The sequence below is a fragment of the Delphinus delphis genome, chromosome 16, assembly GCF_949987515.2.
Source record: "Delphinus delphis chromosome 16, mDelDel1.2, whole genome shotgun sequence".
NCBI classification, from domain to species: Eukaryota; Metazoa; Chordata; class Mammalia; order Artiodactyla; family Delphinidae; genus Delphinus; species Delphinus delphis.
This window is the reverse complement of record NC_082698.1, coordinates 81577906-81592216: the sequence shown is the minus strand read 5'-3', so window position 1 is coordinate 81592216 and position 14311 is coordinate 81577906. Positions and strand designations below refer to the sequence as shown.

Here is a 14311-nt window from a genome sequence, read left to right as displayed (position 1 = left end):
TTTGTCCTGAGACTGTGCACATAGCCTTCCCACTCACTCCATAAATATTGACTAAGTCCATAAATATTGACTGTGGTAGGTGGCGGCAGACAGCCATCAACAAGGCGACATCATCTTCCGCCTTCAGGAGCTCGGTCCTCCTGCCCCGGGTCCGCACCGGCCGGGAGTCCCCCTCTGGGTCCAGGAGTTGGACTTCTTTATCAAGTAAGGGTCACTGATCCGCCAACCACTCTTATTTTTGTAGCTCAGGGGTTTGGAAGCTCTGCCCTTGGAGTTATACTTAAGTATTGAAGGGCCTAACGGCCGGGGACCGTGACCTCCTGCCACCTGGGACCATGTGGGGATTTTTAGTTCGTTCCACAAAGGATTCAAGGTGTTTCTTGTATCTGCTTTTTGTTACTATCGCCTTCCTGCTCCGGGAGAATGTTCCTACCAACTCCAGTTTTATTTCTAAAATCTTCAAGGTGCCTAAGGACTCCAGGAAGATGCTTCTAAAACTAGAGAGCCTTCTGCGTCCCATAGCTTCTCCTTACCCTTTATAGAGGCATCGCTTGAAACCAGTACGTTTGCAGGTTCACAGCACGCTGAAACGGTTGCTCTTCGTTAGTAATTCTGGTCGCTGGCTGCTGGTTTGTGATTTCTCTCCATTAGCGTCGCCTTTGAATTGAAGGTCACGGTTTTATTTGTTGGAATATGCCATTTTGCCTCGATCCCTTTATGCCACTCAAAGAATTTAAGCTGTTCGTGTTGCCGTGTCATTAGCCAGAGATCAATTGAGTAGAATCCTCTGGGCACCGAGCACACTGGTGTGCTCCATTTGTCCACTGTCGAAAGGGACAGACACAGCAATGTGATTTGCATTATAGTTTTAAAACAATGACAGCGGTTGGTCAACAGTGCACTCCTAATATCCCGAATTCCATTAGAGATGACTATGTTTCAAAGATGTTCTGCAAGAGAACAATTAAGTCTGAAAAGATTACAGGTTGCAGCGATGACTATGAAAAGGGTTGGGGGAGCCTGTGGTTTTTGAGTGGTGACAAGCAGATGTGTCCAGCTAATTTTGTCTGAAGATACCAGCAGAGCAAATTACTCATGAGAAATCTGCTCATAGGAACTAATTGAACGCCATGTCCAGTTTGATAGTGAAAATGGAGTGGAGCCCAAACCAGTGGACAGAGAGAATGAACGGGCATTTGAACTTTTTACATTTGTATGATTTCTAAAAATAACCTCGGTGCCAGTAGAAGGTTGGGAGGACTGAGAGGCGTGTCAACTATGAAATGGTCCCAGACCCTTTAACAGAGGTGGAGAAAGATAAAGGAGCCCGTGAAGGAGAGGCTCAAAACTGGCCGCTTGGCTTTGCAGTAGTGTCATTCTATAGGAGGCCCAGGAATCAATGGCCGAATCCTTAAGTTGCGCTGTTGCTTTCCGGAAATGCCCCACAGCCTTGTTGGTGTGGTCAGTCTGCTATAAAGCATTGCTCTTTTCATACCAATAAACTTCAATATTCAGGACACAGAGGTGTTCCATTTATCAGCCGTGCACCTAGATTGCTGAGTGAGTTAGTAATTGCCGCAGTGATGGAGCCATTTGGGTAATGACTGATCATATATCTAAATTATATTAAAATTAAGCACATGGCATAAAAATTGTTTCATGGAGGACGATCTGCCGTTACATTTTAAACAAGGGTTTCTCTTTCACAGTTTACACATTTTTTTTTTTTTTTTTTTTTTTTTTTGCGGTACACAGGCCTCTCACTGCTGTGGCCTCTCCCGTTGCGGAGCACAGGCTCCGGATGCGCAGGCTCAGCGGCCATGGCTCACGGGCCCAGCCGCTCCGCGGCACGTGGGATCTTCCTGGACTGGGACACGAACCCACGTCCCCTGCATCGGCAGGCGGACTCTCAACCACTGCGCCACCAGGGAAGCCCCAGTTTACACATTTTTAAATGGCTGAAAAAAAAAATCACACCGAGCTGCGTTTACTTCATAATTCATGCTAGTTGACTCCAGGTAGGAACTCTGCTTGCCGTTGCCTGAATGAACCAGCTGATAATTGCCTTTTATTTCTAAAAATGGAATTTTTTAATCTATCAAAATTCATTTTTATTAGTTAATTAATTAATTAATTGAAGTATAGTTGGTTTACAATGTTGTGTCAGTTTCAGGTGCACAGGAAAGTGATTCAGTTATATATGTGTGTGTGTGTGTGTGTGTGTGTGTGTATAAAATATTCTTTTCTAGATTCTTTTCCCTTATAGGTTATTACAAAGTATTGCGTATAGTTCCCTGTGATATACCATAGGTCCTTGTTAAGGAACATATTTTAAATGTAAAAACATAAAAAGGTTTAAAGTAATACCATGAAAAGAGAGATATCATCCTAATGCTAGTCCAAACAAAGCTGGACTGGCTTCTTTTAGGCAGCATATAACTGAGTCTTGGTTTTCTACCCAATCTGACTATCTCTACCTTTTAACTGGGGTGTTTAGATGATTTTATATAAAAGTGGAATTTTAAGCAATACATGATCATAGTAAAAACATCTGGAAAGTTCAGAAATATAAATAAAAAATCACCTTTATTTGAGATAGCCACTGTTAATATTTTGGGGTGTGTGTTTTTTTAAATTAATTAATTATTTTATTTTTGGCCATGTTGGGTCTCCGTTGCTGCGCACGGGCTCTCTCTAGTTGCAGTGATGGGGGGCTCCTCTTCACTGCGGTGCGCGGGCTTCTCATTGCTGTGGCTTCTCATGTTGTGGAGAACGGGCTCCAGGCATGTGGGCTTCAGTGGTTGTGGCACACGGGCTCAGTAGTTGCGGCTCGCGGGCTCTAGAGCGCAGGCTCAGTAGTTGTGGCGCATGGGCTTGGTTGCTCTGCGGCATGTGGGATCTTCCCGGACCAGGGCTTGAACCTGTGTCCCTTGCACTGGCAGGTGGATTCTTAACCACTGTGCCACCAGGGAAGCCCTGGGGTGTGTTCCTTTGAACTTTTTTCATTGTGCTGCTAAGTGGCTTTTCCTCCCTTGTCCTCTTTTGGGTTCTCTGCTTTGCAGCTATTTGGAAATGAATGTTCCTCCGTCTTGTAAGTGCTTTCAACTCATGTCTCCCAGTAAACAGCTGGAGAGCTGGATGGGTCTCTCTTCCTAATGTATTCAGTAGAACGAGGCAGTGGCGGCAGGGCTGGTGGTGATGGTGGGAGTGGAAGTGGTGATAACAGTGGTGTCGGAAGCGGTTGGACTGCCGGGGGGCCCCCTTCCGTGGCTCTTAGAAATACACGGACAACTGAGCTGCCGGTGGAAATTCAGCCTCCGCAGATTCTGAACGATGAGCACAGAGCACACAGATGCAGTGATCCAGTTTTCCACGGCATCTGTGAAAACATACTTTAGAGACGATTTTTAGGGTTCCGAAAATCTGAGGCTTTTATAAAAAGTAACCAAAATTCAGTTGGTCGGTTACTTCCCTAAGACATTTGGTGATTGACATTTGGTGAAAGAAACATCTTCTTATGAATTTAGTTTTAAGAGTTGAGGCGAAGAGTATTTTGGAGGGACCCATAACCATGCCTTCCTGTGAAAAGCTCATGATCCTGAGGAATTCTGGGTGTTTTCTGATGTGTCTGGATACTGCTACTTGAAGCAAGCCAAGTGACAGCATTTGTGTGTACACCCTTCGCACACTCACACACACACACGCTCACACACAGTGCTTGCTAGTCTTATGACACACCTAAGACCTGGGGAAGAACCCGGACGTGTCATTACTTTTGTTATTTTGATCACTCACAATTCATTTTGCCTGGTAGAGTCCTACTGAGGAAGAACAGATGCTTCAAACCCGATATTCTGTGGAAATACTTCAGAGTGAATCAACACGTATGTACTAAGAACAAGGTGACAGGCTAACTGCTGAGTGGGCAAGTATCACGGTTAAATTATTGCTTGTCTCCTGGAATTTTTGTATCTCCCCCAAATGTTTGTTTTTCCTTTTATGCCACAACCACAGTGGTTTCTTAGTCTTCTTTCCACACATCGGTGAGCTTAAAATATAACATTTCTGGCAATCCTCTTTGGGATACACTGAAAAGCTCTGTGACCCAGGCAGACCAAGCTTACCCTAAGCAGTTTAGCATTAAGAATTTGAGGAAATCAAATCTCCGTTTTTAATGCAGAAATCAAAGAGCAGTATAAGTAACCAGTAGACTTAAAAAAATAGAATACTTTTCTAAATACGAAACAGCTCAAGATTTTACAGCTGATTTGATAAGCAGTGAAATTGAGAAAAAAATCACCTACAATCGCACGAATGATTGCCAAAACTCTTAGTTCTTCCCGGGGTTTTTTTTTTTCCTTTCTTTTTTTAAAATCTATTTTGTATTTTTTTTTACATCTTTGTTGGAGTAGAATTGCTTTACAGTGGTGTGTTAGTTTCTGCTTTATAACAAAGTGAATCAGTTATACATATACATATGTTCCCATGTCTCTTCCCTCTTGCGTCTCCCTCCCTCCCACCCTCCGTAACCCACCCCTCTAGGTGGTCACAAAGCACCGAGTTGATCTCCCTGTGCTATGCGGCTTCTTCCCACTAGCTATAAAACCATATCTATATCTTACAATACAGATCCTATGTGCATATAATTTTGTATCGTGTTTTTCTCTCGTAAATTAAAATATTCCCTCACAGTTTTTCTAATTGTTTTTTGCCTTGCTACATACCATTCCATATGAGTGGCCATACCATAGTTTATTTAACCATTCCCCTAGAATTGGATCTGAGGCTGTTTCACTCTTGCCAGTTTGTTTGTTTTGGCTTCGGACTGCTTTCTGTGAGAAAGGTGGGTCAGGTGAAAGATGAGTTGATAGTTTGCCTGTGCTTAACGCATCCGGGTGTGTATTTCAGGTTATGGTGTACACCGTAGGATGGGATCGTCCCTGTAGAACACAGTGTGAAGCACACAGATTTTGGAGTCAGACAGACCTTGGCTTTATTTCTGAATCCACATAGCGGTGCGACTAACCCAGAAAAATCTCTTAAACTTTCCATGAGCCTCAGTGTTTCAATCTGCAAAGTGGGAACAAGCGTGTTTCCCTCACGAGGTCATTGTGAGGATAACATGACTGATAGATAGCAAGGTAGAATGGTTGTTATTTTCCTGTGTCTACAGGGCTCTTCATACAAATGTAGACATTCAGTTATTTATTCAGCCAGTACCTATTTATTCATTTATTTATTTACCCAGTACCTGTTGTGTGCCTAGCGCTGAACTGGATATTGGCAGAGGTGACTGAGGCTCGGCCCTGCCCAGTGGATGCCAGTCTCCAGGGAGCCAGACAGATGAATAGACAGACAGCATCCCTGTGTGATGGGGAAACTATAGGAGCAGGCATGGCTTCAGGCGTGGCTCCTGGGAAGTATAATAGAAAAACCCCAGGGATTGGCACCAGAAGAGTCAAGGTTCAGATTCTGACTTTGCTCCTTACTCATTCTGAGGCCTTGGGCACATTACTTAAATTCTCTGCATTTTAGGTTGTGCATTCGTATTCCTGCTCTACAAGTTTCAGTGAAGCTCAGAAATAATGTATATATGGTGCCAGACATGTAATAGTTGCTCAAAAATGATTATTCTGCCTGAAGGCTTTAGTGCCCCAATAGTGGCTGATTTTTATGATAATGAGTCCAGCAAATTCCAACACACTGAAATCTCAGAGGCTGGCTTGGGTTAGTCTGAAATACATTTTATCACAGTCTTTTCCTTCCTATTAAATGTATTTATTTTATCTTTGGCTGCGTTAGGTCTCTGTTGCTGTGCGTGGGCTTTTCTCCAGTTGTGTCAATTGGGGGCTACTCTTTGTTGCAGTGTGAGGGCTTCTCATTGCCGTGGCTTTTCTCGTTGCGAAGCACGGGCTCTAGGTGCGCGGGCTTCAGTAGTTGTGGCGCATGGGCTTAGTTGCTCCACGGCATGTGGGATCTTCCCAGACCAGGGATCGAACCCGTGTCCCCTGCATTGGCAGGCGGATTCTTAACCACTGCGCCACCAGGGAAGCCCTTTCATCACAGTCTTGTTCTTTGTAAACTGGTCATCTCGCACGATGTGTGTGGTGATGTGGAATTGTTACAATATTCTGCTCTCAATGAATAGCATTTCTTATGTACAAACCAAGGGAAAATGACTTAGGAAGACATTGATTGCTTCTTAACTTTAAAGGGCCTCCTTAGAATGTAGAATGTAGAACAGCCAAGAAAATGGTTTACACCATATATTGTCATCCCACAGACAGAACAAGGCAGTGGGAATTGAATCTGTTTAGCAGGATGCTCTGTAAATGCCTATTTGCTTATTTATTCATAGACGTAGAAAGTGCTTTTCTTTCATTCTGTTTCCATACTGTCGCCCAAGGAACAGGCACTTAGGACTGAGGTGCCGGTGAATAACAGATGAGCACTGCCCCTAAATTAAACATTAATAAGTACGCTGTAGCAGCATCAAAAAACGCATTTGCTTGATCCAAAATGGAATGAGAGGTTGGTTAGCATTTTCTTTGCTGAGGTCCTACAAATAAAGCGTGTTAGAATCATAAAGTAAATTTGCAGTGTCATTAAGAACATGTTATCAATGCATCATTTTGCTTAGCGCTTGGTAATGTCTTTCATGGTTAACTTTGTTTTTACTGTTCAGCGTTGTTTATAAATGTGACCCAAATTCTAAATTGTTGGTGTTCTATCAGTCAGACGGTTAGTCAACCCCATTTATTCAGCACCTGCCATGTGCAGCATTCTCTGCAATTCTGGCTTTCGATGTTGAGCTACAAACTGAAATCAGATGAACAGTGTCTGCAGAAATCTTGCAGACGTTTACAAGAAAGAAAAGCCAGAGACAGTGAAGTTATGTTTCCTCAAACCACTGGCCAAATAGAGAGCAGGATGGGAGAGATTTTCTTAGAGAAACAGCAGGATTCACACAAATGACGTGAAGTCACAAATACAGCATTTAGTTGTGCGAAATGGGATAGCCATTGGGAGGATGGAGTGGGTGATAAGTTAGAAATGAGAGACAATGGTATGCTATAAAGTCGGTGATGACCATCCTAGTGCACTTTTTCTTTTTTTGAAAATTTTATATTAGAGTATAGTTGATTTACAATGTTGTGTTAGTTTCAGGTGTACGGCAAAGGGATTCATTTATACGTATTTACATATCTATTCTTTTTCAGATTCTTTTCCCATGTAGGTTACTACAGAATATTGAGTAGAGTTCCCTGTGCTCTACAGTAGGTCCTTGTTGATTATCTACTTTATACACAGTTGTGTGTATATGTTAATCTCAGACTCCTAATTTATCCCTCCCCACCACGTTTCCACTTTGGTGACCATAAATTAGTTCTTGAAGTCCCTGAGTCTGCTTCTGTCTTGTAAATAAGTTCATTTGTGTCATTTTTAAAAAGATTCCACATGTAAGTGATATCATAGGGTATTTGTCTTTCTGTTTCTGACTTACTTCACTTAGTATGATGATCTGTAGGCCCATCCATGTTGCTGCAGATGGCATTATTTCATTCTTTTTTTACGGCTGAGTCATATTCCATTGTATATACGTACCACATCTTCTTTTATCCATTCTTCTGTCGATGGACATTTAGGTTGCTTCCATGTCTTGGCTATGGTAAATAGCGCTGCAGTGAACACTGAGGTGCATGTATCTTTTCGAATTATGGTTTCCTCTGGATATATGCCAGGAGTGGGATTGCTGGGTCGTATGGTAGTTCTATTTTTAGTTTTTTAAGGAACCTCCATACTGCTCTCCATAGTGGTTGTACCAATTCACATTCCCACCAGCAGTGCAAGAGGGTTCCCTTTTCTCCACACCCTCTCCAGCATTTATTGTTTGTAGACTTTTCCATGATGGCCATTCTGACTGGTGTGGAGTGATCTAGTGCACTTTTAAAAATCATAAAATAGAAATAACTTAAGATATCCACACTTCTGCAGATGAATGACAGCACGGAACATACCTAATCACGGCTGTTTCCTGGGGTAATTCATATTTTCCTTTGCCATTCATTGTGAATGTGATCTGTAGCGGTCGCCTTCCCATCTGCAGTGTTTGCTTTTGCTGGATCAGCTTGTGTTCTCTGCGGACTTTTCACCTGGTGGTGGGAGGGTACAGTTTACAATGTGGTAGCTGGCAGAGGGAGGCCAGCCTGGGTTTCTGACTTCCTTGTGGACACTTGAAGGCCAGGACTTGCTGGTACCACTAATAATAGCCACTCCTTTTGGACGCGTGCTGGGTGCCAGGCGTGGTGCTAAATGCTTTGTGCGTATTATCTCATTTAATCCTCCGAAGATCTTATGATGTGCAGACTATTATTAGGCCTGTTTCTGCAGATTAGGAAATTGAAGCTTAGAAAGGTTAAGTCACTTGAAGGTCAGACGGCTAGAAATGTCAGAGTTGAGGTGCAAACTCAGTTTTCTCCTAATCCCTACGTAACAGTATCTTAACACATCTTTACAACTGCGTCAGGACTGCATCGGTATGTCATTTTAAAGCATACAAGGTAAGAACTTGATCGCTTTTCACTGAAGTTTTGATTTTATACAGCAAGAAATAACTGAATACTAAAGTAAATAAATTAACAGAAATGTAAAAATGAATTAAAATATTTTAAAAGTATGAAGCTTGGTGTTAGAGAACGGGGCTGGTACCTTTCAGCGTCATCCTAGCAGACCTGTCAGGCCAGACGCCACCGTGTGTTGTAAGTGTAGCGTCTGAATTAGCTCCGCTGTCTCTTTGAAGCAGGTGGCACAGACGGAGAGCCCTGGCAGTAGCTGTCACTTGGTCTTGAACAGAAAGTAGACGACCCTTTCTGGTATTGCTAGAATGAATCCTTGGCAAATTCTCTGAGCAAGTTTCTGGCTACTGGTCACAAGGCATACGGCAAATTGACGGGGAGGTCTTGCAGTTGGCATCCCCAGAGACTCAGGGTTGCTGCACACGCCACCTGAGCCCGCTTCCCCTCCACCCAAGCTGCAGCAGGTCTCTGGTCAGCTGTAGCATGGCAGTTTGAACATCACTTCTGTGGCTTCAGTAATTGTGACTGGTTCTCTGTTGATGGACAGTTTCTAAGGAAACATTCTCAAAAATCAACATTTGGGCACTGATAGTTTTCTTTTTTTTTTTTTTTCGGTACGCGGGCCTCTCACCGCTGCGGCCTCTCCTGTTGTGGAGCACAGGCTCCGGACGCACAGGCTCAGTGGCCATGGCTCACGGGCCCAGCCGCTCCGCGGCATGTGGGATCCTCCCGGACCGGGGCACGAACCCGTGTCCCCTGCATCGGCAGGCGGACTCTCAACCACTGTGCCACCAGGGGAGCCCCATGAGCACTGATACTTTTCAACCGGTTATACAGACTCATCAAAATTAGCAGGTTTTCTCCCAAATAGCCATCATGGTTTTAAAAATAATTAGTATGATGTATCCTCCTATGTGATGGTCGTAATTATGATCACCATATAAATACATAGACTGTAACCTCCGACAGTTAGAAGAATGAAAGCTAGCGGGGCTGTGTTTTCAATAAAAAGATGGAAGATTCTTAAAAGCATGAACCAAGAGATGAAAGTGCTGACCTAGAAACAGGTGACCTTTGTATTATGTCATTGAGGTGACCGTTGGCTGGGGTTGGAGCCCAGGGACACTGGGTTGTCTATTTTGAGTTTCATGGTTCTTTATTCCCCTCTCATCATTTTTGTTTTCCAGCTGAGATGATCCAACAAAGATTAGAAGCCCTGGAGAAAGAGAGAGGCAGCCTGCACTTTCAGCTCCCTTCACAGCAGCCGGCCGTCAGTGGCCTCCTGGGCCACCTGAGGGCACAGGCCCAGGCCACCCTGCACCGGGCGGCCCAGAGGTACGTGCTCTCCCCTGGGGGCCCTCTTCCCTCTCCCCGCTCCTGAGTGGCGAAGAGCCCGGGAGACCCTTCGCTGCGTTTTCCCGGGAAGCACCCTTCTGCCGGTTGGACAGGTGAGGGCTCCTTCCAGAGGCAGGGACCGGGGTGGGTCACACGCCCTAGGAAGCCCTTCTGCTAAGTGCCAGCAGGGCCCGTCGACAAGCACAGGCACGGCTGGGTGCTAAGCTCCCCCGGGAAGCCCACCCGCTGAGAAGGTGGAGGTGGATTTCCTCTTGCTGAGGGCAGCTGGGTCTCCTGTCATCCTGTAATATCCACCCATGGTCCCCTCTGACCGAGGGATAAAAACACATCCTCCTCCTGACTCTTCCTCCGGAGCATCTTCTGCTCTTTCGGCTACCCAAGGGTCTCCCAGGACCGGGACTAGGTGGAGGCCAGAAGCTACTTCTAATTCGGTGGCTCTCAATCCTGGCTGCACGTTTGAATCACCTGGAGAGTTTTTCAACGTCCAGCTTCTTCCCCAGACCAGCTAAGTCAGGCTGTCTGGCGCCGGGTCCCAGGTGCTGGCCTGTTGGAAAAGTCTGTGAACATTGTTCTCCTCTGTCTGCTGGTGACCTCTCTCCTTGGGTAAAGGCCTGCGAGGGAAGCGGTAGCGATGAATGCGATTAGGCTAATCAGAGCGCGGGTCTGCTTCTGCTTGGGTGTAAACACGGCCACAGCAATTACACTGTACTTCCAACTTCCACTTGGCTCTGACAATCACAGGCCTGTCTGGCCCAGTCCTCATTTTACATTCGGTTGATCTTGGCAGCTCCGTAGAACCCGTCTTGACAGCGAGGCTGGTGGTTTTCTCACGTGCCTGTCCTGCAGTTTTGAGGGAATCACGTAGCAGAGTGCCTGGCGCCTGGTAGGTGCTTCCTTACAAGTGTTGGTAGAGTGAACTTTTACATGATTCTCTTAAAGAACAGGTGAATCTCACATCCCATTTCTATTCTTTTTTCATCTGACATTGAAGTATCACCTTGTTTCCTGTCTCCTTCTCACTCACACAGGCCCTTCCCAACTTGACGTTCTACTTAATTCTTTCTTTCTTTCTTTCTTTTTTTTTTTTTTTGCGGTACGTGGGCCTCTCACTGTTGTGGCCTCTCACTGTTGTGGCCTCTCCTGTTGCGGAGCACAGGCTCTGGACGCGCAGGCTCAGCGGCCATGGCTCACGGGCCCAGCCGCTCCGCGGCATGTGGGATCCTCCCGGACCGGGGCACGAACCCGCGTCCCCTGCATCGGCAGGCGGACTCTCAACCACCGCGCCACCAGGGAAGCCCTCTTTCTTTCTTTTGATCTTTGGGGGTGTTTCTGGTCCTCCACCCCAGTCTCAGGCCGTTTTTAGCATCTGCCAGTGTATTGTGTTTCTATTAATTTAACAAACACTTGCGTATCACTCTTACTTGCATAAGAGTTACTGAGTGCTTTAAGAAGTAACTCATTTTTAAAAAATTTTCATTGTGATAAAATATACATAACATAAAATTTACTATTTCAACTGTTTGTAAGTGTGCAGTTCAGTGGCGTTCAGTACATTCACACTGTTGTGCAGCCGTCACCACCAGCCGTCTCCAGAACTTTGTCATCTTCCAAAACTGAAACTCTGTCCCCATTAAACACTAACTCCCTACTCTCCTACATTGTCGGTGGGAATATAAATTGGTGCAGCCACTATGGAAAACAGTATGGAGCTTCCTTAAAAAACTGAAAATAGAGCAATGGTATGATCGTGCAATCCCACTCCTGGGCAAGTATCCAGAGAAAACTCTAATTCAATAAGATACATGCCCCTCTGTGTTCATAGAAGCACTAGTTACAATAGCCAAGACATGGAAGCAACCGAAGTGTCCATCAACAGATGAATGGATAAAGAAGATGTGGTACATACATACAATGGAATTCTACTCAGCCATGAAAAAGAATGAAATAATGACATTTGCAGCAACATGGATGGGCCTAGAGATTATCATACTAAGTGAAGTAAGTCAGACAAAGGCAGAGAAAGACAAATACCATATGATAACACTTATATGTGGAATCTGAAATATCATACAATTGATCTTATTTCCAAAACAGAAACAGACTCACAGACATAGAAAACAAACTTATGGTTACCAAAGGGGGCAAGGGGGGGGGAGAGGGATAAATTAGGAGTTTGGGATTAGCAGATACACACTACTCTATATAGAATAGCTAAACAGCAAGGTCCTACTGTATAGCACAGGGAACTGTATTCAGTATCTTGTAATAAGCTATGATGGAAAGAATATGAGGAAGAATATATATATATATATATTTATGTATCTGAATCACTTTGCTGTATACCAGAAACTAACACAGCATTGTAAATCAACTATACTTCAATTAAAAAAACCCCATTGGGCTTCCCTGGTGGCGCAGTGGTTGAGAGTCTGCCTGCCGATGCAGGGGATGCAGGTTCGTGCCCCGGTCCGGGAGGATCCCACATGCCACGGAGCGGCTGGGCCCGTGAGCCATGGCCACTGAGCCTGCGCGTCTGGAGCCTGTGCTCCGCAACGGGAGAGGCCACAACAGTGAGAGGCCCGCATACTGCAAAAACAAAAACAAAAACAAAACCCATTAACTTCCTTGTCCCCCCTTCCCAGCCCCTGGCAACCACCATTTCTACTTTCTGTCTCTATGAATTTGACTAGTCTGAGTACCTCACCTTAGTGGTATCATATGGTATTTGTCCATTTGTGACTAGCTTCTTTCACTGAGCCAAGGTTCATCTCTGTTGTGACGTGTCAGCATTTCCTTCCTTTTGAAGGCTGAATCACGTTCCGTTGTATTATGTACCACATTTTGCTTATCTGTTCTTCTTTTGATGAATAAGAAGTAATTCACTGAATCCTCAAGACAGTTCCGGGGGTTGTAGATTTTGTATGTTGATATATGTATCTCTGTGGAGATTACCTCATCATCATCTGCATCCCTATCTGTATTTAGAGATGAGGGAACGAGGCCCAGGAAGGCTTCAGGGACTTGTGCAGGCCTCCAGTGGGCGGGTACTGAGCCTGGGCACAAACCTCGCGTCTGGCTTGAGTCCCGGTTTGGAACTAGCTTCCCGCGCTCTCCCTCTGAGTCCAAGCTGGCCCCTGCTCTCCAATGATCATGTCTTTAGCTACACGTGTTGTGGTTGGAGAGCGATGCTTTGTTATGGTCTCAGCTGAGTGTCTCGTAGAACACGGTGAACTAAAATAAAGGCAGTGTCCTGCTCTCTCACTCAGGTTACACCCCCTGCCCTTTCTCGTATTTGACTGTGACCCGTAAAGGTAGCATGTTCCCGTCGCTCAGCCGAATACGTTCCCCACAGAAGTATATTATTAATCATTTATGAAGCCCCTGTAAACCCGTGGCGCACCTTGTTCACCTGCCTCCTTTCCTCACAGGAGTTACCTGGATGCTGTTTTTAGTTCCCATTCACTTTTTGAGCCCACCGGGCTCTGATTGCTATCTCGGCCGCTACCAAAGTTGGTAATGACTTTCTAGTTGCTCATTGAAAAAACATCTTAAAATGCTTCTTCTGTGCATTGTCACGGCACCGTCTAGAACTTTTGATCAATCGGGTTCATCCCTAAAACTCTCTCACCTTGGCCTTCTCAAATCACTCTTTCCTGCTCTTGCTGCGCTGCTGGCCATTCCTTTCCATCTCTGAAGAGCTCCTGTTTCTCTCCCAACCCCTTCATACTGATGCTCCCCTGTCTTCTCTTCTCCATCCTCTCCTCCCACTTTATATACTCTCTCTGGGGGATCTCAGATACTCCTGTGCTTCAGGTACCACTAATGGACTAATTTCCCTCAAATTTCTTTTTCTTTCTTTAAAATTATTTTGGCCACGCCATGCAGCATGTGGGATCTTAGTTCCCTGACCAGGGATTGAACCCGGGCCCCCTGCACTGGCAGCGTGGAGTCTTAACCACTGGACCACCAGGGAAGTTCCTAATTTCCCTCAAATTTCTATCCCTACCCCTGGTCTCTCTAAAATTCCAGCCCACAACTCAGCTTTCTTTTGAACAACTCCCTGAGCTTTACTAAGTGTACTACCTTTTTACCTTAAAAATTTACTGTTGTTTCATTCTTGCCTTTACTAAATTGACTATCTTTTTTTTTTTTTTTGCGGTACGCGGGCCTCTCACTGTCATGGCCTCTTCCATTGCGGAGCACAGGCTCCGGACGCGCAGGCTCAGCGGCCATGGCTCACGGGCCCAGCCGCTCCGCAGCACATGGGATCCTCCCGGACCAGGGCACAAACCCGTGTCCCCTGTATTGGCAGGTGGACTCTCAACCACCGCGACACCAGGGGAGCCCTAAATTGACTGTCTTTTAAAACTATCTAGTTA

General features: G+C 45.2%; 1 protein-coding gene across 1 annotated transcript in view; it reads left to right on the top strand.

Annotated features, from left to right (window-relative positions):
• DISC1 (DISC1 scaffold protein) overlaps positions 1 to 14311 on the top strand; it is a 337105-nt gene that overhangs the window by 85963 nt on the left and 236831 nt on the right. The window contains 1 exon segment of the mRNA XM_060033786.1: positions 9764 to 9911. Coding sequence (XP_059889769.1) covers positions 9764 to 9911 — 148 coding nt within the window.